The 22,030-nt window shown below is 41.7% G+C and overlaps 1 protein-coding gene across 1 annotated transcript in view; it reads left to right on the top strand.

Moving 5' to 3' along the window:
• The window catches only part of TNFRSF14 (TNF receptor superfamily member 14), a 29,705-nt gene extending 10,608 nt beyond the window's left edge, over window positions 1-19,097 (top strand). The window contains exons 3-7 of the mRNA XM_072155942.1: window positions 2,321-2,449; window positions 3,785-3,931; window positions 8,576-8,666; window positions 12,340-12,497; window positions 16,304-19,097. Coding sequence (XP_072012043.1) covers window positions 2,321-2,449; window positions 3,785-3,931; window positions 8,576-8,666; window positions 12,340-12,497; window positions 16,304-16,365 — 587 coding nt within the window. The 3' untranslated portion in view covers window positions 16,366-19,097. The remainder of the gene's footprint in view (window positions 1-2,320; window positions 2,450-3,784; window positions 3,932-8,575; window positions 8,667-12,339; window positions 12,498-16,303) is intronic.
• Window positions 19,098-22,030: the final 2,933 nt, after the last annotated feature.

The following is a 22,030-nucleotide window of genomic DNA, read 5'->3' as shown; positions in this document are numbered from 1 at the left end:
AGACAGAATTAATATGTGTCACAGCCATTTTTGGGCGCTGTAAACTGGCGGAAAGTAGACCAAAAGAAAACTGGTCTAGCAGGGACTGTTGGACACATTTCTGGTGCTTGGGACAGATTTTGGTCCCAGGGACAGAAAATGGGCTCGGTGACAGAAAATGGGCTCGGGGACAGAAATGTCTCTGCACAGCTCTACAATATTAAATGTGTATCTTCTTTCCGAGAGCAGGTCGGTAACAAAGCCAATGCAGACACCGACACTTTAAGTAAATGTCCCCCATGGAGTTTAACGCATGCGTTTCAAGACTCATTGCAACCACTGAAGAGAGATTTGCCTAATTAAACAGTTGTTAACATGTGCATTAACAATTGTTAACACAATATTAACACATGTTAACATTGTGTTACCACATATCTGTTTTGAAACGCACATGTTAACAGCTTTTTAATTGGGCACATCTCTCTTCGGCTATTGTAATGCATTTTTAAAATGCATGAGTTATACGCCACCTATGACTGCACCCTCAAGGTGCGTTCAGGTGTAGTGTTAACGCGTAAGTTTACAAATGCATGACAGCAGCTGAGAAGAGGAGATTTGCATGATTTACTTTGCTCTCAAAATTACAAAATGATCTGTGTGAAAATGCTGTTCCTTTGCATCAAATGAACTTTGCTTAGAGCCACTTTTCCCCTAGAATTTACGACATGCATTTCATTATATGTTAACTGTACTATAGTTCAAGGCTAACCATCATTGTAAGTCATTTCAATGTATTATTTGTATTGTATGGAATGAACCATTTAGAGACTGATTGATGGGGTCTCCCAAAAGGACTAATGCCAAATGAGTTCAGTTAGAGCTCAGAAAGCACAACCTATGTTATTACATTACCCGCATGTTCATGTGCATTAATATGTGTCAGAGTTTGCCTCTGTAGTCAACACTAGCCATAGCTGTATTTGGTCTTGTAGTACACCCTAAATACAGACTTTCCCTAGCAGCACTCCGGCTCTTTATAGTGATTTGGATCATTAGGCTCTACTCACATGCTCTTCTGGCTCCTGAATGGCTCCCTATCTAATCACATAGGGCAGTGCTGGCGAACCTATGGCACGGGTGCCAGAGGTGGCCTTTTCATAAAAGTAGGTTTTGTTTGTAGGTTAGGCACACTGTCTCTAAAAGGTTCGCCATCACTGACAGGGAATCGTTTTCAGGCAGCCAGCTAACCATGTCCCTGAAATTTTCAGGTCAAAAGGGGGCAAAGTCACAGCGCAGGGGTGGAGCTAAGTGAGCCATCGGCTCTCAGGAAAGAGCCGACTCCTCTGGTTTCCTCTCCACTTTGCATGGACTCTTGCTCCAGCTCTTTGCGCGAACAACCCATCACTACTCTACTAATTCGTTGCTAAGTAAAAACTTGGTAAAATATATTACAAAAATGTTTAAAACACCACACCTTACCTTAGTGTATTTTTAAGGACTTTAAACAATTGTTTCTCCTTTAAAGAGGACCTGTCAATAGATTCCCCCCCCCCAGCCCTGACTAACAATCCCTGCTGCTAAAGGGCTACAAGTCCTCCCTATATCACCTCAAATTAGCTGCCAGTAAGGCACTGTACCTTAATTTTTATGATATGCAAATTAGATTTTTCTGACTCCTCTCTAGCAGCCTGAGAGAGGAGAAGAGTCAGAGATACCAGTGAGCCACGCCCCATTATTGTGACTGACAGCTCTGTGTCTCTTCAAATCCCTTCTCTGCCTCCTTGTACTTGGGGACTGTCTGCTAATATTCAACTACAGACATATAAAGCTTGTGTTAAATTCATGACATGTGACCAGTGACATCATTGCAGGTCCTTCAGACTTCTAAGAATAGCAAACTGTACACCATGTATGTGATTACATGAAATCACAGCAACCTCCATGGAGGATGGAGAGGAGTAGAAGTCCATGGAGACAGCTGTGACTTCATGTGGTCAGATACATACATGGGGTACAGTTTTCTATTATTAAGAGTCTAAAGGACCTGAGATGATGTCACTCTGGATCACATGACATGAACTGTGACCAGTAAGGAGGCATAAGCCATGGGGAGGATTAGATGGGAGGGGCTGGCCGAGCAGGAAACGCCCACTGTGATGCCTGGTAATATAAGATGAAAGGGGATTTCTGTGGATGTAAGTGAAACAATTTTTGGCTAAAAGAAGGGTGTGAGTGAGTTAATAGAGCTCTATAGGAACCTATTACTGGGTGTATATGTGTAAATGTGGTGACAGGTTACCTTTAATAAGTTGATTTTATTTTTGGAATTTCTCTATTTTAGGTTCCTTTGTAAAGGCGCACTGCAATGCGGAGTTCACTAGCAGTGTCTGTGTTATTTGTGCGGATGACACGTATATGGACCATCCGAATGGCCTAACCGAATGCTTCAGATGTAGGGACTGTGATTCTGGTAAGTGGTGGTCATTGTCTGCTTATTATTATATTATACAAAAAATTGTTTCCCCTTTTGGGCTAGATAAGTCACATAATGTTCACAATAGATCATTGTTCCTAAAGTTATTAGGATATTGATAGATAACTTGTAACTGAACAAAGTAATATCCTATCCTGTGGCGATGGTCCTAGCAGCGGGATCAAGAGAACAGGGGTCCAATGTACCCAAATTCAGTAACTGGTCATGCATTCTTCCTTTTGCTCTATTGATCTCTATGGCATTGCTGGAGATAACCCACTGTAGTGCTGGGTTATTTCCATCAGAGCCATTAATAGTGAATTTAATGGTAGTGCACATGCTGGGCCATCCATTTGGGGTGCAGCTGACCCCCTTTCTCTTAATCTGCTGATCAGCAAGTTATCTTGTGACTCCTTTAATTCTCTTTCCTATACCCCAAGGGAGGAGGTCTGACTTGTGTCGGTCTGGTGAACTGGTAAGCCCACTGAAAAGAGGAATCTAGTTCCCTAAAATGAAGGGATCGAAGATTGAGCATGTGTACTGTAGCTCCACTCCTTAGCGATTGCCATTGATGTCCAAGTACAATACTCTGCTATATCTGGAGATTCCATAGAGAATGAATAGAGCGGCAGAGCACATTGTTGAACTCCCACTTCATTTGGAGAATTTTCCCAAGATAGAGGACCTTTAAAGGGGTTTTCTGGCCCACGTATAGACCATACCTGTTTGGTGACACCGCGCTAATGCTCGATTTTACACTAGGGATGGAGTCGTAAGAAGACAATTCTGTATGCGCCTTATCACTACAGGTGTCCCTCTCATCTAAATATGTGTAATCATCGCTCATTGGGGCACATTTACTTTCCCCGTCCCCGGAGTTCACCTATAGTGCATTCTCCGACTCCAATGCGCTGTACCATAATTCACTAAGATTGTGCGCCTGATATCACAAATGTGTCACTTCCCCGCTCAGGTCTGACAGTGTTCAGCATCTTTTTAGTGGTGCATGTAAGTGCTTGGGCTTGCAACACAATTTGAAAGTTAAATCCTGCGCTCAGTCTGAATCAGTCGGACCATCCGACAGCACAGCCCCTAAATTATGTCGCATGAAAGCCAGCGCAGCTGCGCCAAAAAAGGGTTGCGTGCGACAAAATTGCAATGCACCAACTACTTAAATACCTGTGCAATCCTTTTTAACATTGGAGAACGGGCACAGTTCGACTAAAGTGCACACGTGCCCCATTGTGTGGAAGAAAGTGTTATTCCCTTTTAAATTGGTTTATTTTGAAAATGATTAAAAAAAACACCAGATATTGCCTTTTTATTTTTTAGGGTCCAACCTGGTGGTAAAAGAGAAGTGCACATCTTCTTCAAACACCATTTGTGAATGCAAGGCCGGTCATTTTTGTCAGAACGAAGACTGCGATTTTTGCCAACAGTATAAATCGTGTCAGCCTGGTGAATATGTAAAGGCACCTGGTAAGTGTGTGTGGGGGCAGCATATAGAACGTTGCCACTTTAGGGTATTTACCAGTCAGGAATTCTATTTCCTTGTTGGATATGTCCTGACTTTCCCAGACCTTCTTTTAGGAGAGCTTCATATTCATTAAGAAATTGTGCCGTTGCATCTCCCCATAATGCCTTACAGCATTTTTTTGTTATGTAGTTGATTATTCGCTTCTGCTACACAAAGATCTTTTGGCCATACCACTCCATACCGCTTGGTCTCCTCAAAGGTTCTGTTGCTGACCGGGTTTGTAGCAGCAAAAAGGCAAAGAGTGTATGGGAGACAAGTGACTTTTTCTTAAAAGTCTCTATTGACCTTCCATTAAAAATTCTTTATCTCCAAAGTCACAGTAACTCCCTCTGGGAAAAATTTAGTGGAGAGTAAAAAACACATAGCTCCACAATGCCTTTCTAACATTGTGTTCTTTCTCAAGCAAACCATGATATGCGTTTTGTTTTTCTTCACTCTCCACTAAATTTTTCCCAGACAGAGTTATTGAGACTTTGATTAAAGGAAACCTACCACTTGAAGTGGCAGGTTTCAGAAGAAAACACCGAGCACCAGCTCCCTGCACTGGCTACAAAGTTTAAAAAGTGTTTTAAACCGCGATACCGCGGTTTAAAACACTAATAAAAATAAGCACCAGCTCAGCCTGAGCTGGTGCTCGGTGTTTTCTTCTGAAACCTGCCACTACAAGTGGTAGGTTTCCTTTAAATAATTTTTAATGGAAGGTATAATACTTGCTTCTTTTAATACAGGCAGTCCCCGGGTTACATACAAGATAGGGTCCGCAGGTTTGTTCTTAAGTTGAATTTGTATGCAAGTCGAAACTGCATATTTTATAATGGTAGATCCAGACAAAAAAATTTTTTGCCCCAGTGACAATTGGAGTTTCAAAATTTTTTGCTGTAATTGGACCAAGGATTATTAATAAAGCTTCATTACAGACGCCTTACAGCGGATCACTGCAGTCTGGAACTATAGTAAAGCCTTCAGAGAGCTTCACCAGAGGTCACAGTGGGCAGAGGGGTCCATTTTTAACTATGGGTCGTCTGTAAGTCGGGTGTCCTTAAGTAGGGGACCGCCTGTAGTGTTTTGTTTTTTTTTCTTCTCAAATTACTGAGAAATGTGCTACAAAGCCATTTTATTTATTATTTATTGTATATTGTATTGTTTTGTGGTAGTTTTAGGTGCGGTGTCTTAATTTAATTGAACTGAACAAGTTTCGTATTGTCTTTTTCTTGTTAAATTAAGAAACTGCACTTAAAACCAACTTGAAACAATGCAGTTTTACATACACGTATTGCATTCGCAAACAAGGCAGATGAAGTGCCAGGAGCGTGAAACAGCTGTCATGTGTTTGGTTGTCTTATGAGTCCACGCGTCTCTTTCCCCTCCCCTGTTCAACACTGTTTATGAAACTTTTTTGTAAGTATGCACCAATAGACAGGAATAAGAAGGCGAATTCTGGTGAGTGCCGCTTCTACTGTTTTTCTATAATTAGTATTTCCTCCAATGCCAATGAAGGAGAGAATTTTGCTCCCTTTTGTTAAAAATGAAAAAAATATGTTTCGATAAGAAATGAGTAACTAATAATATATATTCCTCCAGTTGCCCACTGTAAGTACTTCATTTCAAGTAGAGGCAGGCAGAGTAAAAAAAAAAAAAAAAAAACGCCTTATGGATAGAGGATATAATGACAAATTGATTTCTTCCTCTATACAGAAGGTAGCCAAAATTCCGAGAAAACAACTGTTCACAGGACAAAAAGAAGGATCACTATAGCTGTGGAAAAATTACATTTGTTACAGCATACAATAGACAGTTTTCCCAAGTCAAAAATATAATAAAAAAATACTAAGCTGTCCTAACAGGGGACCTGGAGCTACATGAAATTGTGATGCCCCGTGTCCAGGTTGTAGCAAGAAGAGCACGCACAATAGGATCAAAAATATCACCAAGTCTCTTTTGTGAAACCACCAATATAGAGAGGACATGGCTACAGTTTAAGGGCACCCACAAGTGTGGACATAGCAAATGCTTAAGTTGTTGTATATCAAGACCGAGGATCTATTTACTTCATTTGCCACTAACAAACAATACCGGTTGAGAAACTAAATTAATTGTAACACTAGAAATACGTATAATATACATGGCGGGATGTAAGACCTGACGTAAACAATATATTGGTTATACTACCACACCAGCCAAGGTGAGAATAAGGAGACACTTATCTGATGTAAGTAGCCAAACAGTAGGAATATCATCTCTATCTAAACACTTTCGAACACAACATGAGGGTGGCACAACAAATTTCTTTTTGAAGGACATAGAGAAAGTATCCGGTTCAGTCAGAGGAGGTGACATAAAAAGAAAACTTATCAACAGAGAGACATACTGGATGTTCATCTTCAACACAAGACTCCCAATGGGCTTAAACAGTAGAATGGACCTTATCACCAGCTATTTGATTCTCCCTGTGTAGATTCTCCTTCGCGTCTGATGAATTATGCATCTCTTCGGCTTCCGTAGTTATTCTTTCAGGCACGGGAGACCAGGCATTTAATGTGGACTGAGGTTTTTGGTTACAAACTCAAGATATACCTATACCTGCTTAATGACATAGCAATATAGAAGATTATGTACTAGGTCTACATACATGCATATGTTATATAAATTGTGGGATATTCGCATTATGATTTGCGGCTATTTGAGGGCCGCATCTGCCATGAGGCGAGATAGAAATCTTGCCTCAGGCGGCAGAATGCGGAGCCCTTTAAAGAGCGGCGAAATTTGCTGCTCTAATATGGACGATTCGGCGCCCGTTGATGCCCGAATTGCCCACCAGCTAAATAAATTGCGCCTGTCTCTTTAAGACACAGGCGCAATTTATATGCGGAGCGACGCAGCGCCTTTCCGGCTGCTGGCGTCGCTCTGTTCTATGCAGTGATACAGGTGTCATGATATCACGCCACCTGTGTCACTGTGCAGGCTCTATATATTTATATGAGCTTTTATTGACAGTTAGAATGAGTTACTGCAGCAATTCAATGTTTGCAGTGTTGACCCTTCTTCAGAACCTCTGAAATTCTCCCTGGCAGCTCTCAATCAACTTCTGGACCAAATTCTGACTGATAGCAGTCCATTCTTGCACAATCAATGCTTGCATTTTGTCACAATTTGTTGGTTGTTGTTTGTCCACCCGTCTCTTGATGATTGACCACAAGTTATCAATGGGATTAAAATCTGGGGAGTTTCCAGGCCATGGACCCAAAATCTCTATGTTTTGTTCCCTGAGCCATTTAGTTATCACCTTTGCTTTATGGCCAGATGCTCCATCATGCTGAAAAAGGCATTGTTGATCACCAAACTCCTCTTGGGTGGTTGGGAGAAGTTGCTCTTGGAGGACATTCTGGTACCATTCTTTATTCATGGATGTGTTTTTAGGCAAGACTGTGAGAGAGCCGATTCCCTTGGCTGAGAAGCAAACCACACATGAATGGTTGCCGGATGCTTTACAGTTGGCATGAGACAAGACTGGTGGTATCGCTCACCTTTTTTCCAGATGTTCCAAACTATCGGAAAGGGGATTCCCTGATGTCCCTGATGTTTTTTTCTGGAGAGAAGTGGCTTCTTTGCTGCCCTCCATGACACCAGGCTTTGCTCCAAGAGTCTCCGCCTCACAGTGCATGCAGATGCACTCACACCTGCCTGCTGCCATTCCTGAGCAAGCTCTGCACTGCTGATAGTCCGATCTCAAAGCTAAAACACTTTTTAGAGACAGTCCTGGATCTTGCTGGTCCTTCTTGGGCGTCCTGGAGCCTTTATGGCAACAATGGAACCCCTCTCCTTGAATTCCTTGATGATGCGATAGATTGGTGACTGAGGTGCAATCTTTCTAGCTGCGATACTCTTCCATGTTAGGCCAATTTTGTGCAGTGCAATGATGACTGCACGTGCTTCTTTAGAGATAACCATGGTTAACAGAAGAGAAACAATGATGCCAAGAACCAGCCTCCTTTTAAAGTGTCCAGTGGTGTGATTCTTACTTAATCATGACAGATTGATCTCCAGCCCTGTCCTCATCAACACCCACACCTGTGTTATTGGAGCAATCACTGAAACCATGTTAGCTGCTCCTTTTAAGGCAGGCCTGCATGGAAGTTGAAATGTGTTTTGGGGAAAAAAAAAGTTTGTTTTCTAGGCAAATATTGACTTTGCAATTAATTGCTATTAAGCTGATCCCTCTTTATAACATTCTGGAGTATATGCAAATTGCCATTATAAAACCTGATGCAGTAGACTTTGTAAAAATTAACATTTGTATCATTCTCAAAACTTTTGGCCATGACTATACTGAAACGCTATGGCAATGCTTTACTTGGCAATGCTTTGTTAGAGAAATTTTAGGCCATGTTTTTTTTTTCTAATTTATCAATATTCTTTAAAGCATAGATTATATTTTTATATTGATAATATTAAAATTAAAAATTCTGATGGTAGTTTGTGAATATTAGGCTATGAAGTTCCATCCCTGTGTAGTAACTGTCTTTTGTGAAGGTGCAAATCAGAGATTTCAATCTGTAATCCTTTAATATTTTATTTTTTTGTAACAGGAACCAAGAGAACAGACACTGTGTGTGAGAAGTGTCCACCAAGACATTTCAGCAATGAAAGCAATGCAAAGGAATGTTTCCCATGGAGGCAGTATGTTTGTTTTGATTTTTTTTTTTTTATTCAATAATGTCAGCAGTCACAGCCTCAAAGGGAACCTGTCACCAGGGAGCTCATTTTCAGTAAAGACAGGTCTTTATGATTTCTCTGTGCATTTCCATTACAATATAAATGTGTGTTATAACTTACCTGGCATCCTGACAGAATCCTTTGTGTAGTCCCAGGGGCTGAGCTTTGATTTGTATTTCAAAAAACAACATGTGACTTGTCTGTGCTGCTCATTCCTCAGCCCCCACCTTCCTGCTCCGGTACAGCTCTTTCTCCCCCCCCCCCCCCCACCTCCTGATGTCAGCTCACCAGACTGTGACCTTCGTTCCTGTGAGCTCAACGGGAATGAAATGCAAACCAAATCCAAACCCTGAAACTAAAGAGAGTTTTTGTCAGAGTGCAAGGTAAATTAAAACACACAATTATATTATATTGTAATGCAAATGCTTCGAGAAGGAAGAAAGGCATATTTGCAATGCAGCTGTAATGGGCTTCAACAACCTGAGGTCACTGGTGACACTACCATGGGCAATTTAAAATATATAACATGTTTATAAGTATATTCCTAAGAGTTAAACCCTTTAGAAAAAAAAAAAATCCCAGCATAAGCACTGTTAAAACTAATGATTTGTTTATTTACTATTCCGTAATGAACACTATTTAGGGATAATAACTTTTTTTCAGATCCCAAGAACACTGGAGCAGATTTATCAATGGTCTCAATGTTACTGTTCAGCTAGGCTAGAAAGTCTTATACTGCTACTATTTAATCAAAGTGTCTGATGCTGAATGACAAATCTGGTGTGGTTTAAGACTGTTTAGTTGTACTATGCACTCCCGATTATTTGATGTAGTTTACATCAGAAACCTGTGGCAAAATGTTATTGTTAATGTTAATTTGCACAATTTTTATGCACTCTCCCTGCTAAGCCATACACCTAGGTGTATGGTTCATTATAACACGCAACTGTTACAGAAGTAGGGAATGAGGCTTCCTATTAAAGCACAGCAAGTAGAGATCAGTCAGAGGAATTGATACGGAAAAAATATTGGAAGATTGTATGACTTCATTATTAAAATAAAATCTTGATTAAAACTTTGCAACCACAGGTTAGACCATTAGAAATTCTAACATGGGTTTTTAGCAACTTTAAAGTGAACTTGTCAGCAGAAATTGACTTAATAACCACTACCAGTATGTTGTCAACCCCATCCAGATCATGTCTCTTTCAGGACCCAGTGTGGTGGCTTTGAAATGAGATGTAAACTGGTTGTATAAAGCCACGGAGGCGGAGATTTTAACACTGAAGTCAAGCTCTCTCTTCCTCAGACAGCCCCCTTTTTTGTAATTGATGTTTCTGCATCCAGAGACATCACTAACCAGATCTCCTGAAGTCCGATGCATGATGTCAATCACATTTGGAGGAGGTATTCAGAGCTCCCCACCTTGACTTCAGTTTTAAACTATCCACCTCATTGACTTTATACAACCAAGTTACAGCTCACTTCAAAGTTGATTTTCTGGATGATGCCTCCACCATCAGAAGATTAAAACTATTGATATTTATTTTAGTGTGGATACTGACCTTTTTGAATATCCCAGCAAGTGATGGGCCTATGTCCTGAATATGGTGGTCGTCTTGAAAGCCGCCATATTGGATCAATCTCTTCTGGTTGACAAGTTATGAATTCTAGAGTGAGGTCATAACAATTAGATCCAGTGCCTTCGGCACCATGGACAGTTGGCTGTGCATCATAGGGAACGTTCTTGGTTGTTTCAACTTTATGGGTTGAACTTGTGAACCACAAATATATTACAAATTTTATTGCGGCGATCTGTTTCTGAGATATTGCTACCTTTTTTATATGCTACATGACAATATTCTTATTGGAAAAACTTGCCCTTGATCCAGTAGGATAGCTTTTAAGGTGGCAGACATGTTTCCATGCATCCCCTAAAAGATAGACCCCTCAAATGTATAGTTTTCTCTTTTGTTAAAAAAAAAATTAAGTGTGTCATCGGGCTTTTGAGTCGGCCTATACACAACCTCTTGGAAAAATAAACCGTTAAGTAAAAATATTCAAAATATCTAGCCTAAATTTGACTTAAGCCCCAAGTCATAGAGGAAGCCACAGAGTGATAATGAGTCTTTTACACAGACTCATTACAGTAAATTCTATTGCTCATATTTTCATTTTTCATGGTAATAATGTGAAAATATGATTAGCTAATTTGTTTGTGTGGGTGAAACATGGACAAATGTGACTCTGACAGTTTGTTATGGTTGGCAGGATATACAGGCGGTCCCCTACTTAAAGGGAACCTGTCACCAAGGACCTCATTTTCACTAAAGACAGGTTGTAAAAGTCCATGACACCTGCAGTGCAAATATGCTTCTCTACCTTTTCTAAGCATTTGAATTTACAATATCATTGTGTGTTATAACTTACTCTTGCATCCTGACAAAATCCTGGGGTAGTCCCAGGGGCTGGGCTTTAGTTTGGATGCATTTCAAAAAACAACATGTGACTTGTCTGAGCTGCAGGCTGCCTCCATCTTTGTGCTCCTGTGCAGCTTGTCCCTCCCCCACTGATGTCGGCTCACTGTGACCTCTGAGAAGGAGTAGGAGGTGGAGCTGTACAGGAGCACAAAGGTGTGGTCCAAGCTCTGAGGAGTGAGTAACACAGCCAAGTCACATGTTGTTTTTTGAAATGCATCCACACCAAAGTCCAGCCCCTGTGACTATCCCAGGATTTTGTCAGGGTGCAAGGCAAGTTATAACACACAATTATATTGTAATGCAAATGCTTAGAAAAGGCAGAAAGACATATTTGTGCTGCTGGTGTATTAAGCTTCTGCACCCTGTCTTTAGTGAAAATGAGGTCCCTGGTGACAGGTTCCCTTTAAGGACACCCAACTTACAGACGACCCCTAGTTAAAGACAACCCCTCTGCCAACTGTGACCTCTGGTGAAGCTCTCTGGATGTTTTACTGTAGTCCCACACTGCAATGATCAGCTGTAATGTGTATGTAATGAAGCTTTATTGATAATCCTTGGTCCCATTATAGCAAAATATTCAATTCCAATTGCCACTGGGGCAAAAAATTTTTTTGCCTGGAACTACAATTATAAAATATACAGTTTTGACTTGCATACAAATTCAACTTAAGAACCAAACTATGGAACCTATCTTATACGTAACATGGGGACCTTCTGCACTCCCATTTTATTATATCCCCATGTAAACTGACATTCGCTCTGGAAGATCTCCCCATTTCTTCTGAGTCTCTCAGCTTACAGAAATATCAAACTATATGTGCAAGTGTATAAGGAGGAGCCAAGTAAGAGATATGTAGTCACACTGGCAAGCCTGATGCTGCAGAGAAAAACAAATCTATCAATCATTCCAAGTTATTTTTTTTTTACTTTGTTCTGTTCAGTTCTTCTCTATAATGTCATCCATTCAGCTTCTGATTGAGTAATTAGATTTTTATAGGAGACAAAGCGGGTAATTTACATAAAATGGCTCAAACTATAGGGAACTGGAGAACCAGCAAGGTGTAGAAAACGCAACAAAATATAATGTACATGTATAACGGCTTATCTTGAACAGTTAGCTACGTTTTAAACCTAACATACATTTTTGTGTTCTGTAGGTGTCACGCATTGCTTCATGAAGGAACACCGACCACCGACTCAATATGTAAAAACACGAGAAGTCGTTATTTCATATTTTTACCAATTGCATTTTTACTGGTTGCAACGGCAATAGTTTGTTTCAGAAGTACAAAATTACAAAAAGAATTGAAACAAGGTATGTAGAAAATGAAAAATGACAAAGCATAGACCGGGGATGCAAGTACACTTTGGGGTAGATTTATCAAGCTGTCTGAAAGTCAAAATATTTCTAGTTGCCCATGGCAACCAATCACAGTTCCCCTTTAAAATATTCATGAACACTGGTAAAATGAAAGCCGAGTTGTGATTGGTTGCCATGACCTAGAAATATTCCGGGGTAGAAGCAGCGCCTTGGACCTCCCACTCCTAAATATTCCTATTGTACTGCTAGCTTTATTGGAGGGTTCCGATAAAGCTAGCAGTTTATCACTTCTGAAATTGGGGTAGCGCTAGGAGTGTTTGTCGTTAACCCCTTCCCGACGCGCGCCGTACTAGTACGGCGCGCGCCGGGTCCCGGTGCATGGAGAGGGCTCGCGGGCCGAGCCCTCTCCATAGCCGGTAAGTCTTTGCTGCATATTGCAGCAAAGGCTTACCGGTAACACCCGCGATCGGTGCTAGCACCGATCGCGGGTGCTTTCACCGCGATCGCCTCCGGCATCATCCTCTTGGATGATCATCCTCTTGGCGCGGATCTCCGCTCCCCGATGACGTCATGGGGAGCGGTGATCCGTTGCCATGACAGCATCGGGCCTCACGAAGGCCCGAAGCTGTCTCGTTTTAACCTATTCATTACAATGTGCTATCAGCACATTGTAATGAATGAGGAGTAAAATCCCCATATACTGCCATATTGCAGTATGGCAGTATATGGTAGGATCGATCAGACAACCTAGGGTTAAAGTACCCTAGGGAGTCTGAAAAATAGTTAAAGTAAAAGTAAAAAAAAGTTAAAAAAAAAAAATTTATATTAAAAAAACCTAAAAATTCAAATCACCCCCCTTTCCCTAGAACTGATATTAATATTAATAAACAGTAAAAATCATAAACACATTAGGTATCACCGCGTCCGAAAATGTCCGATCTATCAAAATATTATAACGGTTTTTCACTGCGTTTAACCCCGTAACGGAAAATAGCGTCCAAAGTCAAAAATGACATTTTTTTGCCATTTTGGAAAATATAAAAAAATTTATAAAAAGTGATCAAAAGGTAGCACAGTCCTAACAATGATAGCAATGAAAACGCCATCAAAAGTCGCAAAAAATGACACCACCCACAGCTGCGTACACCAAAGTATGAAAAAGTTATTAGCGCCAGAAGATGGCAAAATCAAAAAAAAAATTTTTGTACAGGAGGTTTTAATTTTTTTAAATGTATGAAAACATTATAAAACCTGTACAAATGTGGTATCCCTGTGATCGTAGCAACCCAAAGAATAAAGTAGACATGTCATTTGGGACGCAGAGTGAAAGCTGTGAAATCCAAGCCCACAAGAAAACGTCGCAAATGTGTTTTTTCACCATTTTCACTGCATTTGGAATTTTTTTCCCGCTTCCCAGTACGCGCCATGGAATATTAAATACCGTCACTACGAAGTGCAATTTGTTACGCAGAAAATAAGCCATAACAGAGCTCTTTATGTGGAAAAATAAAAAAGTTATAGATTTTTGAAGGTGGGGTGTGAAAAATGGAAGTGAAAAAACTAAAAAAGGCCAAGTCGTTAAGGGGTTAAAATACACAAACCCCTAATTTCTGAAATCCATAGATAACTCCTATAATAATAGATGCAATATAACACAATAACTGTCTAACAAATAGACCAATCGTATATATATAGTGGATAACTACAAAAAAACATAGGTCAAATGGTAGCCGCAATACAATATTCATAAGGAGTATAATAAAGTATGCTGCAATTCACACCTATAAGCAATTCCAAGGGACCAACAAATATGGGTAGTAACCATACAATTCATATTCATACTAGAATTATCTAGATATAAATGACAATTAAGAAATAACAAATGTTATCAATGATCATAGAGTACATTCCCATAGTTGGCACCATGAATATCAATCTTAAATAAAGCCACCAGAAGTACACGTATATAGGCACTGTGTAGTATATTGTGGGGAAGAGCGACCCACAAAGAGACCAAATTACACCAAAGACATCAAATTAAAAACTAAAATAATTCTCAATACATAGGGAAAGCCAATGTAGGTATCCTCTTTAATTTCAGCTTCACAGGCTGTTGCTGTACAAGGAGCACTTCCCCCTCCCATTGTGTGCTGGAGCGTCTTTTGCTGCAGTGAGATTACATTAGGCAGAGGGAGTGGGAAGTGCTAAGGGAGCAGGGGAAAGATGACAGTGTAATAACCTGTGAAGCTGCAGCACCAAGCAGCTCTGGGAACTGTCCAAGTAGACGGTTGGACTCATTAGCATAATTTTAAATGTTTGTTAGCGAAGGAAGGAGGATTTCCACAGCCGCAGTGCCTGGATCTAGTGCCCCTGGTTTATCAGGCTTTATTTACATGGTAGGTTTACTTTAACCCCCTTAATGACCTGGTCCTTTTTTCTTTTCCATTTCCATTTTACACTTCCCACCTTCAAAATATTTGTCTGGGGCTACGATTATAAAATATACAGTTCTGACCTGTGTACAAATTCAACTTAAGAACAAACCTACAGAACATGTACATAACCTGGGGACTGCCTGTATAATGAAATTGTGAAAGCTGTGTATGTGATGGTTTATATAAACAACCTGAGTGAACTACAGGCGGTCCCCTACTTAAGGACACCCGACTTACAGACAACCCATAGTTACAGACAGACCCCTCTGCCCACTGTGACCTCTGGTGAAGCTCTCTGGATGCTTTAAAATAGTCCCAGATTGCAATAATCAGCTTAAAATTGTCTGCAATGAAGCTTTATTGATAATTCTTGGTCCTATTACAGCAAAAAAATTTGAAACTCCAATTGTCACTGGGACAAAAGAAAAAATTGTCGGGAACTACAATGATAAAATATACAGTTTCGACTTACATACAAATTCAACTTAAGAACAAACCTACAGTCCCTATCTTGTATGTAACCCGGGGACTGCCTGTATATATAACAAAAATGATCTGTATATAAATAGAGGGCTGTATAAAAATATAAACAGGCTATATACATTACTCAGGGTGGCACTGTGAATAAAATCATTAAGGGGTGCTAAATATAAATGAGGAGGGTGCTGTAAGTAAATAATAACAGTGTGGTGTAATAATGTTACTAAATGCATATGTGATTTGTAAGTAGCAAAGTATAATTTGTTGGCAATGATGTCAGATTTTTCGGATCATAGTGTGCGGGCTTTTTAAAAATGTGCCTGTAATTTAAATTGAAACCAAATATAGCAGAGGATCAGAGGTAATTGGCTGTATCTATGTCTGTAAATCTCGAGACCAGCTAGAGCCCCCAGTCTTTATACTGCCCAAGGCCCATGGTTTCCTTAATCTGCCACTGCAAGGCGCTGAGCGGATCATAGATGGCATCCTATCTACAGGCAACATGTTATAGAGCAGGAAGAACTGATTCATGTATAGTTTATATTAAAAAAATGTATATAATTTGTATTTATATAATGAAGCATTTGGTCTTCATATCTGTGACAGACAATCTCCGTTCTGTATGGATATCGATCAGTGGTCTCTCTCACTGGGGGTCAGCATGTTAAATACTGTCACTGTGAAGTGCAAAGTGTTAATCAGAAAATAAGACTTCACACGGCCCTTCCCATTTTTTACTCCTCACCTTCAAAAAACTTTTGTGTTTACATGGAAGAAAAAAAAAACGAAAAAGGACCTTGGCATTAAGGGGTTCAGGGACTCAGTATCTTCTATTACTCTGCTGTATCTGCAATTACATAATGTATTCACTTTGTTTTTATTTAGAGTTGAAACCCGGTGACTTTGGAATTCTTCACGATCCAGTACAAGAAGTTGGCAACACATGATAAATGATGATAAATCAAAATTACTATATCACACTAAAAAAGTGAGAAGTCTCTGACCCCGCACCCCCCTTCACACCAAATCAGGCTAACTCCTTTTATTATATAGAAGATGTTGCCTATCAATGACCAGGGGAAATGTGATAAAGCTGGAGGCACAAAAACTGTGTAAAATTATAAATAGCTCATACATACATACATACATACATACATACATACACACACACACTGGGTTAGGAAAGTATTCAAACCCCTTTCAATTTTTCACTGTTTGTATTTAAGGTTAAAAAAGATTTGTTTTTGTTTTTTTACTCATTAATGTACACTCTGCTCCCCATGTTGACAGAACGAAAACAGATGTAGGTATTTTTGCTAATATATTTGAAAAAAATAATCAAGCATATTGCCAGGGCATCTTCCACTTGTCGTGGGCTGTTTTCCATGAAGGGTATTTTATTTTTCATGTTTGTTAATGAATCATTGTTTGTAATTTTTATTAATTCTGTTAAAAATGATATTTTATGATGTAAATCTTAAATGGAACAAGTTTGGGACAGTCACAACTCTTCCCCCGACCTGGCTGTTAAGCCAAACTAAGCAATCGTGGTAGAAGAGCCTTGGTGAGAGACCTAAAGAAGAACCATAAGATCACTGTGGCTGAGCTCCAGAGATGCAGCAGGGAGATGGGAGATATTTCCACAAAGTCACCTATCACTGCAGCCTCCACCAGTTGGGGCTTTATGACAGAGTCTGCGGACAGAAGCCTCTCCTTAGTGCAAGACATATGAAACCGCATACAGTTTGCAAAAGAACACATGAAAGACTCGTAGTCTATGAGGAATAAGATTCTCTGGTCTGATGAGACGAAGATTGAACATTTTGGGGTTCATTCTAAGCGGCATGTGTGGAGAACACCAGGCACTGCTCATCACCTGCCAAATACAATCCCAGTAGTGACACATGGTGGTGGCAGCATCAGGCTATGGGGGCAGGGACAGGACCACTGGTTGCAATTGACGGAAAGATGAATGCGGCCAAGTACAGAGATGTCCTGGATGAAATCCTTTTCCAGAGTGTTCAGGACCAAAGACGTGGCCGAAGGTTCACCTTTCAACAAGACAATGACCCTGAATGCATGGCAAAAGGAGAGGCTTCAGAACAACTGTGACCATTCCTGACCGGCCCAGCCAGAGCCCTGACCTAAACCTGATTGAGCATCTCTGGAGAGACATGAAAATGGCTTCCACTAATATCTACATTCAGTTTTTTTTTTTCCTATGAGGATGGCGGAGCAGAGTGTACATTAATGAGCAAAAAGAACTTTTTTGATCTTGTTAATTGGTTGAAATAAAACAAAGGGTGAAAAAGTTAAAGGGGTCTGAACATTTTCCGTACCCAGTGTATATGTATGTATGTGTGTATAATCTACATACAACAAAAATGTAAGAATCAATACAAAAGGTTTTCATTGTTGTCTCAAAATAGACACAAAGGGGAAGATTTATAATACGGCGGCACAAGTGAAGTTGTGAATGTTCGCAATCTGTAGCAAGAGTGCAGGGCAGGAACGGCCCGCACTGGCCCAATACATCGCCTGGACTACATGTAAAGGATATTTGTTTAAGAATATTATCTGAAAGTGTTATCTGAAAACCCACAAATGCTTCCAGTATAAAATTCAACTTGATCTGCAAAAAACAAGCCCTGATAGGGCTCTGATGAAAATTTCAAAAGGCTCTCGGAAGGTGAGGGTGGAAAAAAATGTGTTTGGACTACTTGGACTACACCAGGCTGGACACAAGGGTTATTAACATTGGCCTCTATGGGTGGTGGAGTCATTTTCTTACTTTTATACAAATATTTATCTACATATCACATTCTGTTAATTCATCTATAATGCTGTGAGACATCTTAAGAAGGTACTAATCTAACCTCTTAGACCTCTGTTCTATATTGTTCCTCTGTTATTCCTCTGTATTAACCCCTTTGTGACTAAGCCATTTTAGGACCAAGCCTGATGTTTTTTTGTTTTTTTTTAATTCTTCCCTGTGTCATTATAATACATTATTAATACACTTTTTCTTTTTTTTTCTTCTTTTTTACTTTTTTATGATCATTTGATTTAGATTAGATTTACTGCAAATCTAATGTATTGCTGCATCTTACATGGTCAGCCTGTGCATTCTTCATAAGCTGACAGCTACACTGTTAGATTGTGCATTCAGCATTTACTGGCAGGAGCCCTGGGGTCCTTCTTTGAACTTCAGAGCTGCCATCACAACGATTAGCACCTTTGCCTGCACAGAGGGTGCTCATCATCTCGTAATGCCTTATAGTCATGGTGATCTCCCAGAGGATAACCATGACGTAACTGTACGTCAAGGTGTAGGAACTATCCGCATTTTATGACTTAGTGTTACGTCAGGGTGCGGGAAGGGGTTAATACATTTTTACAGATGAATAGAACAGATTTTTTTTTTCAGGTTTTGCAGAAGTTTCTAGAGCAGGTTTTGTGAATGTAACCTATTATTTCTGCTAGCAGTAATATGTAAATGTATGATAATGGACTGCAGCATGTGTTATCACCCATCATCATATTCCTTTAGGGATCAATAAAATATTCTGATATGCAAAACTAATATCTATAGTGTAAATAGAAAATATGCACTACTTCTTAAACGGGGTCATTTAGAAATGTTCTATTTTTTTCTATCAATGAAGCAAACATTAAATGGATCATAGATGCACTCTATTCATTTTTAATGCAGTAAATGACTATTCTAGCTGCAAATGTCTGGTTTTTAATACAATATCTACATACCGTATATACTCGAGTATAAGCCGAGACCCCTAATTTTACCACCAAAAACTGGGAAAACGTATTGACTTGAGTATAAGCCGAGGGTGGGAAATGCATTGGACACAGCCTCCCAGTATATAGCCAGCCTGCCCCCTGTAGTATACAGCCAGCCCAGTCTGCCCCCAGCAGTATACAGCCAGCCCAGCCTGCCCCCTGTGGTATACAGCCAGCCCAGCCTGCCCCCTGTGGTATACAGCCAGCCCAGCCTGCCCCCTGTGGTATACAGCCAGCCCAGCCTGCCCCCTGTGGTATACAGCCAGCCCAGCCTCCCCCCCCCTGTGGTATACAGCCAGCCTGCCCCCTGTGGTATACAGCCAGCCCAGCCTGCCCCCTGTGGTATACAGCCAGCCCAGCCTGCCCCCTGTGGTATACAGCCAGCCTGCCCCCCTGTGGTATACAGCCAGCCCAGCCTGCCCCCTGTGGTATACAGCCAGCCCAGCCTGCCCCCTGTGGTATACAGCCAGCCCAGCCTGCCCCCTGTGGTATACAGCCAGCCCAGTCTGCCCCCAGTGGTATACAGCCAGCCCAGTCTGCCCCCAGTGGTATACAGCCAGCCCAGTCTGCCCCCAGTGGTATACAGCCAGCCCAGCCTGCCCCCAGTGGTATACAGCCAGCCCAGCCTGCCCCCAATAGTATACAGTCAGCCCACCCTTATAATAAAAAAATAAACTTATATACTCACCCTCCGGCGACCCTGATGTTCGGCGCGGCTCCCCGACGTCCGCGCAGCTACGCTTCTTTCTCCTTGCAGCTCCTCTTCAATCTTCCGTCTTTAAAAGCCTGCTGCTGACTAGAGATGAGCGAACATACTCGTCCGAGCTTGATGCTCGTTCGAGCATTAGCGTACTCGAAACTGCTCGTTGCTCGGACGAATACTTCGCCCGCTCGAGAAAATGGCAGCTCCCGCCGTTTTGCTTTTTGGCGGCCAGAAACAGAGCCAATCACAAGCCAGGAGACTCTGCACTCCACCCAGCATGACGTGGTACCCTTACACGTCGATAGCAGTGGTTGGCTGGCCAGATCAGGTGACCCTGGGATAGACTAGCCGCTGCCCGCGCTGCTCGGATCATTCTGTGTCTGGATGCCGCTAGGGAGAGAGCTGCTGCTGGTCAGGGAAAGCGTTAGGGTGTTCTATTAGAATAGTGTTAGGCAGGAGTGATTCAACAAGAACCCAACAGCCCTTCTTAGGGCTACAATAACGTTATACTTTTTTTTTTTTTATTTGCAGCTAGTACCATATTGTGAGGAATTTGCAGGGGGACTTGCTACCGTTGTGTTTAGCTCTTAGTGACACACATATCCACCTCAAACACCAAAGTGGGAAAATTTATTAGGGGTTTGATTTCAATTAGGCACAGTCTGCCATTTCCTTTTTATTTTACGTTTATTTTTTCATAACTCAGCGTCATCTCATCTGGCATAGCAGTGTGCTTTCATACTTGGCTAGAAAATAGCCATAGCAATAGGATAGCATCGTTTGGTTTTAAAAACTAAAAAACACAAAAAAAAAAACAAAAAACACAAAAAAAGTTAAAAAAAAATTAAAGTTATAACTCATTTTCAAAATGTTTAACCCGAGGGCTAGGGGTAGAGGACGAGGGCGGGGACGTGGGCGTCCAACTACTGCAGGGGTCAGAGGCCGTGGTCCTGGGCGGGGTGAGACACCACCTGCTTATAAGGGAGCAGGGGAACGCCGCAGAGCTACACTCCCTAGGTTCATGTCTGAAGTTACTGGGACTCGTGGTAGAGCACTGTTGAGGCCAGAACAGTGCGAACAGGTGATGTCGTGGATTGCCGACAATGCTTCGAGCAATTTGTCCACCAGTCAGTCTTCCACGCAGTCCACCCATGTCACCGAAATCGGCACTCCTCCAGCTCCTGCACCTCAGCCTCCTCCCCCCCAGTCTGCCCCCTCCCAGGAAAATTTGGCATTTGAACCGGCATACTCTGAGGAACTGTTTTCTGGACCCTTCCCACAGTCACAAACCACTTGTCCGGTTGCTGCTGAGCAATTTTCCGATGCCCAGGTTTTCCACCAGTCGCAGTCTGTGGGTGATGATGACCTTCTTGACGTAGTGGAAGAAGTGTGTAAAGAGGTGTCCGACGATGAGGAGACACGGTTGTCAGACAGTGGGGAAGTTGTTGTCAGGGCAGGAAGTCCGAGGGGGGAGCAGACTGAGGGATCGGAGGATGATGAGGTGACAGACCCAAGCTGGGTTGATAGGCCGGGTGAACACAGTGCTTCTGAGACGGAGGAGAGTCCTCGACTAGAACAGGTTGGAAGAGGCAGTGGTGGGGCCAGACGGAGAGGCAGGGCCAGAGCTGGTGCATCAGCGCCAAATGTGTCAACTAGTGAAGCTCCCGTGGCGAGGGCTCCTGCGGCGAGGGCTAGATTTTCAGAAGTCTGGAGGTTCTTTAAGGAAACACCGGATGACCGACGGACTGTGGTGTGCAACATTTGCCAAACCAGGATCAGCAAGGGTTCCACCACCATTACCTGCCCAGGACCCTGCCACAAAGACCCCATCGTCGCCTCCACGATCCTCCACAGCATCCACCAGCGTTCAGCTCTCCATACCCCAGACGCTGGAGCGGAAATGCAAATATAGTGCAACCCACCCGCACGCCCAAGCCCTTAATGTCCACATCTCCAGATTGCTTAGCCTGGAGATGCTGCCCTATAGGCTAGTAGAGACCGAGGCCTTTCGCAACCTCATGGCGGCGGCCGCCCCTCGGTATTCGGTCCCCAGCCGCCACTACTTTTCCCGATGTGCCGTCCCAGCCCTGCACCAGCACGTGTCAGACAAC

Source organism: Engystomops pustulosus, chromosome 6, assembly GCF_040894005.1.
Source record: "Engystomops pustulosus chromosome 6, aEngPut4.maternal, whole genome shotgun sequence".
In the NCBI taxonomy this organism is placed as follows: Eukaryota; Metazoa; Chordata; class Amphibia; order Anura; family Leptodactylidae; genus Engystomops; species Engystomops pustulosus.
This window is presented reverse-complemented; position numbering and strand designations above follow the sequence as displayed.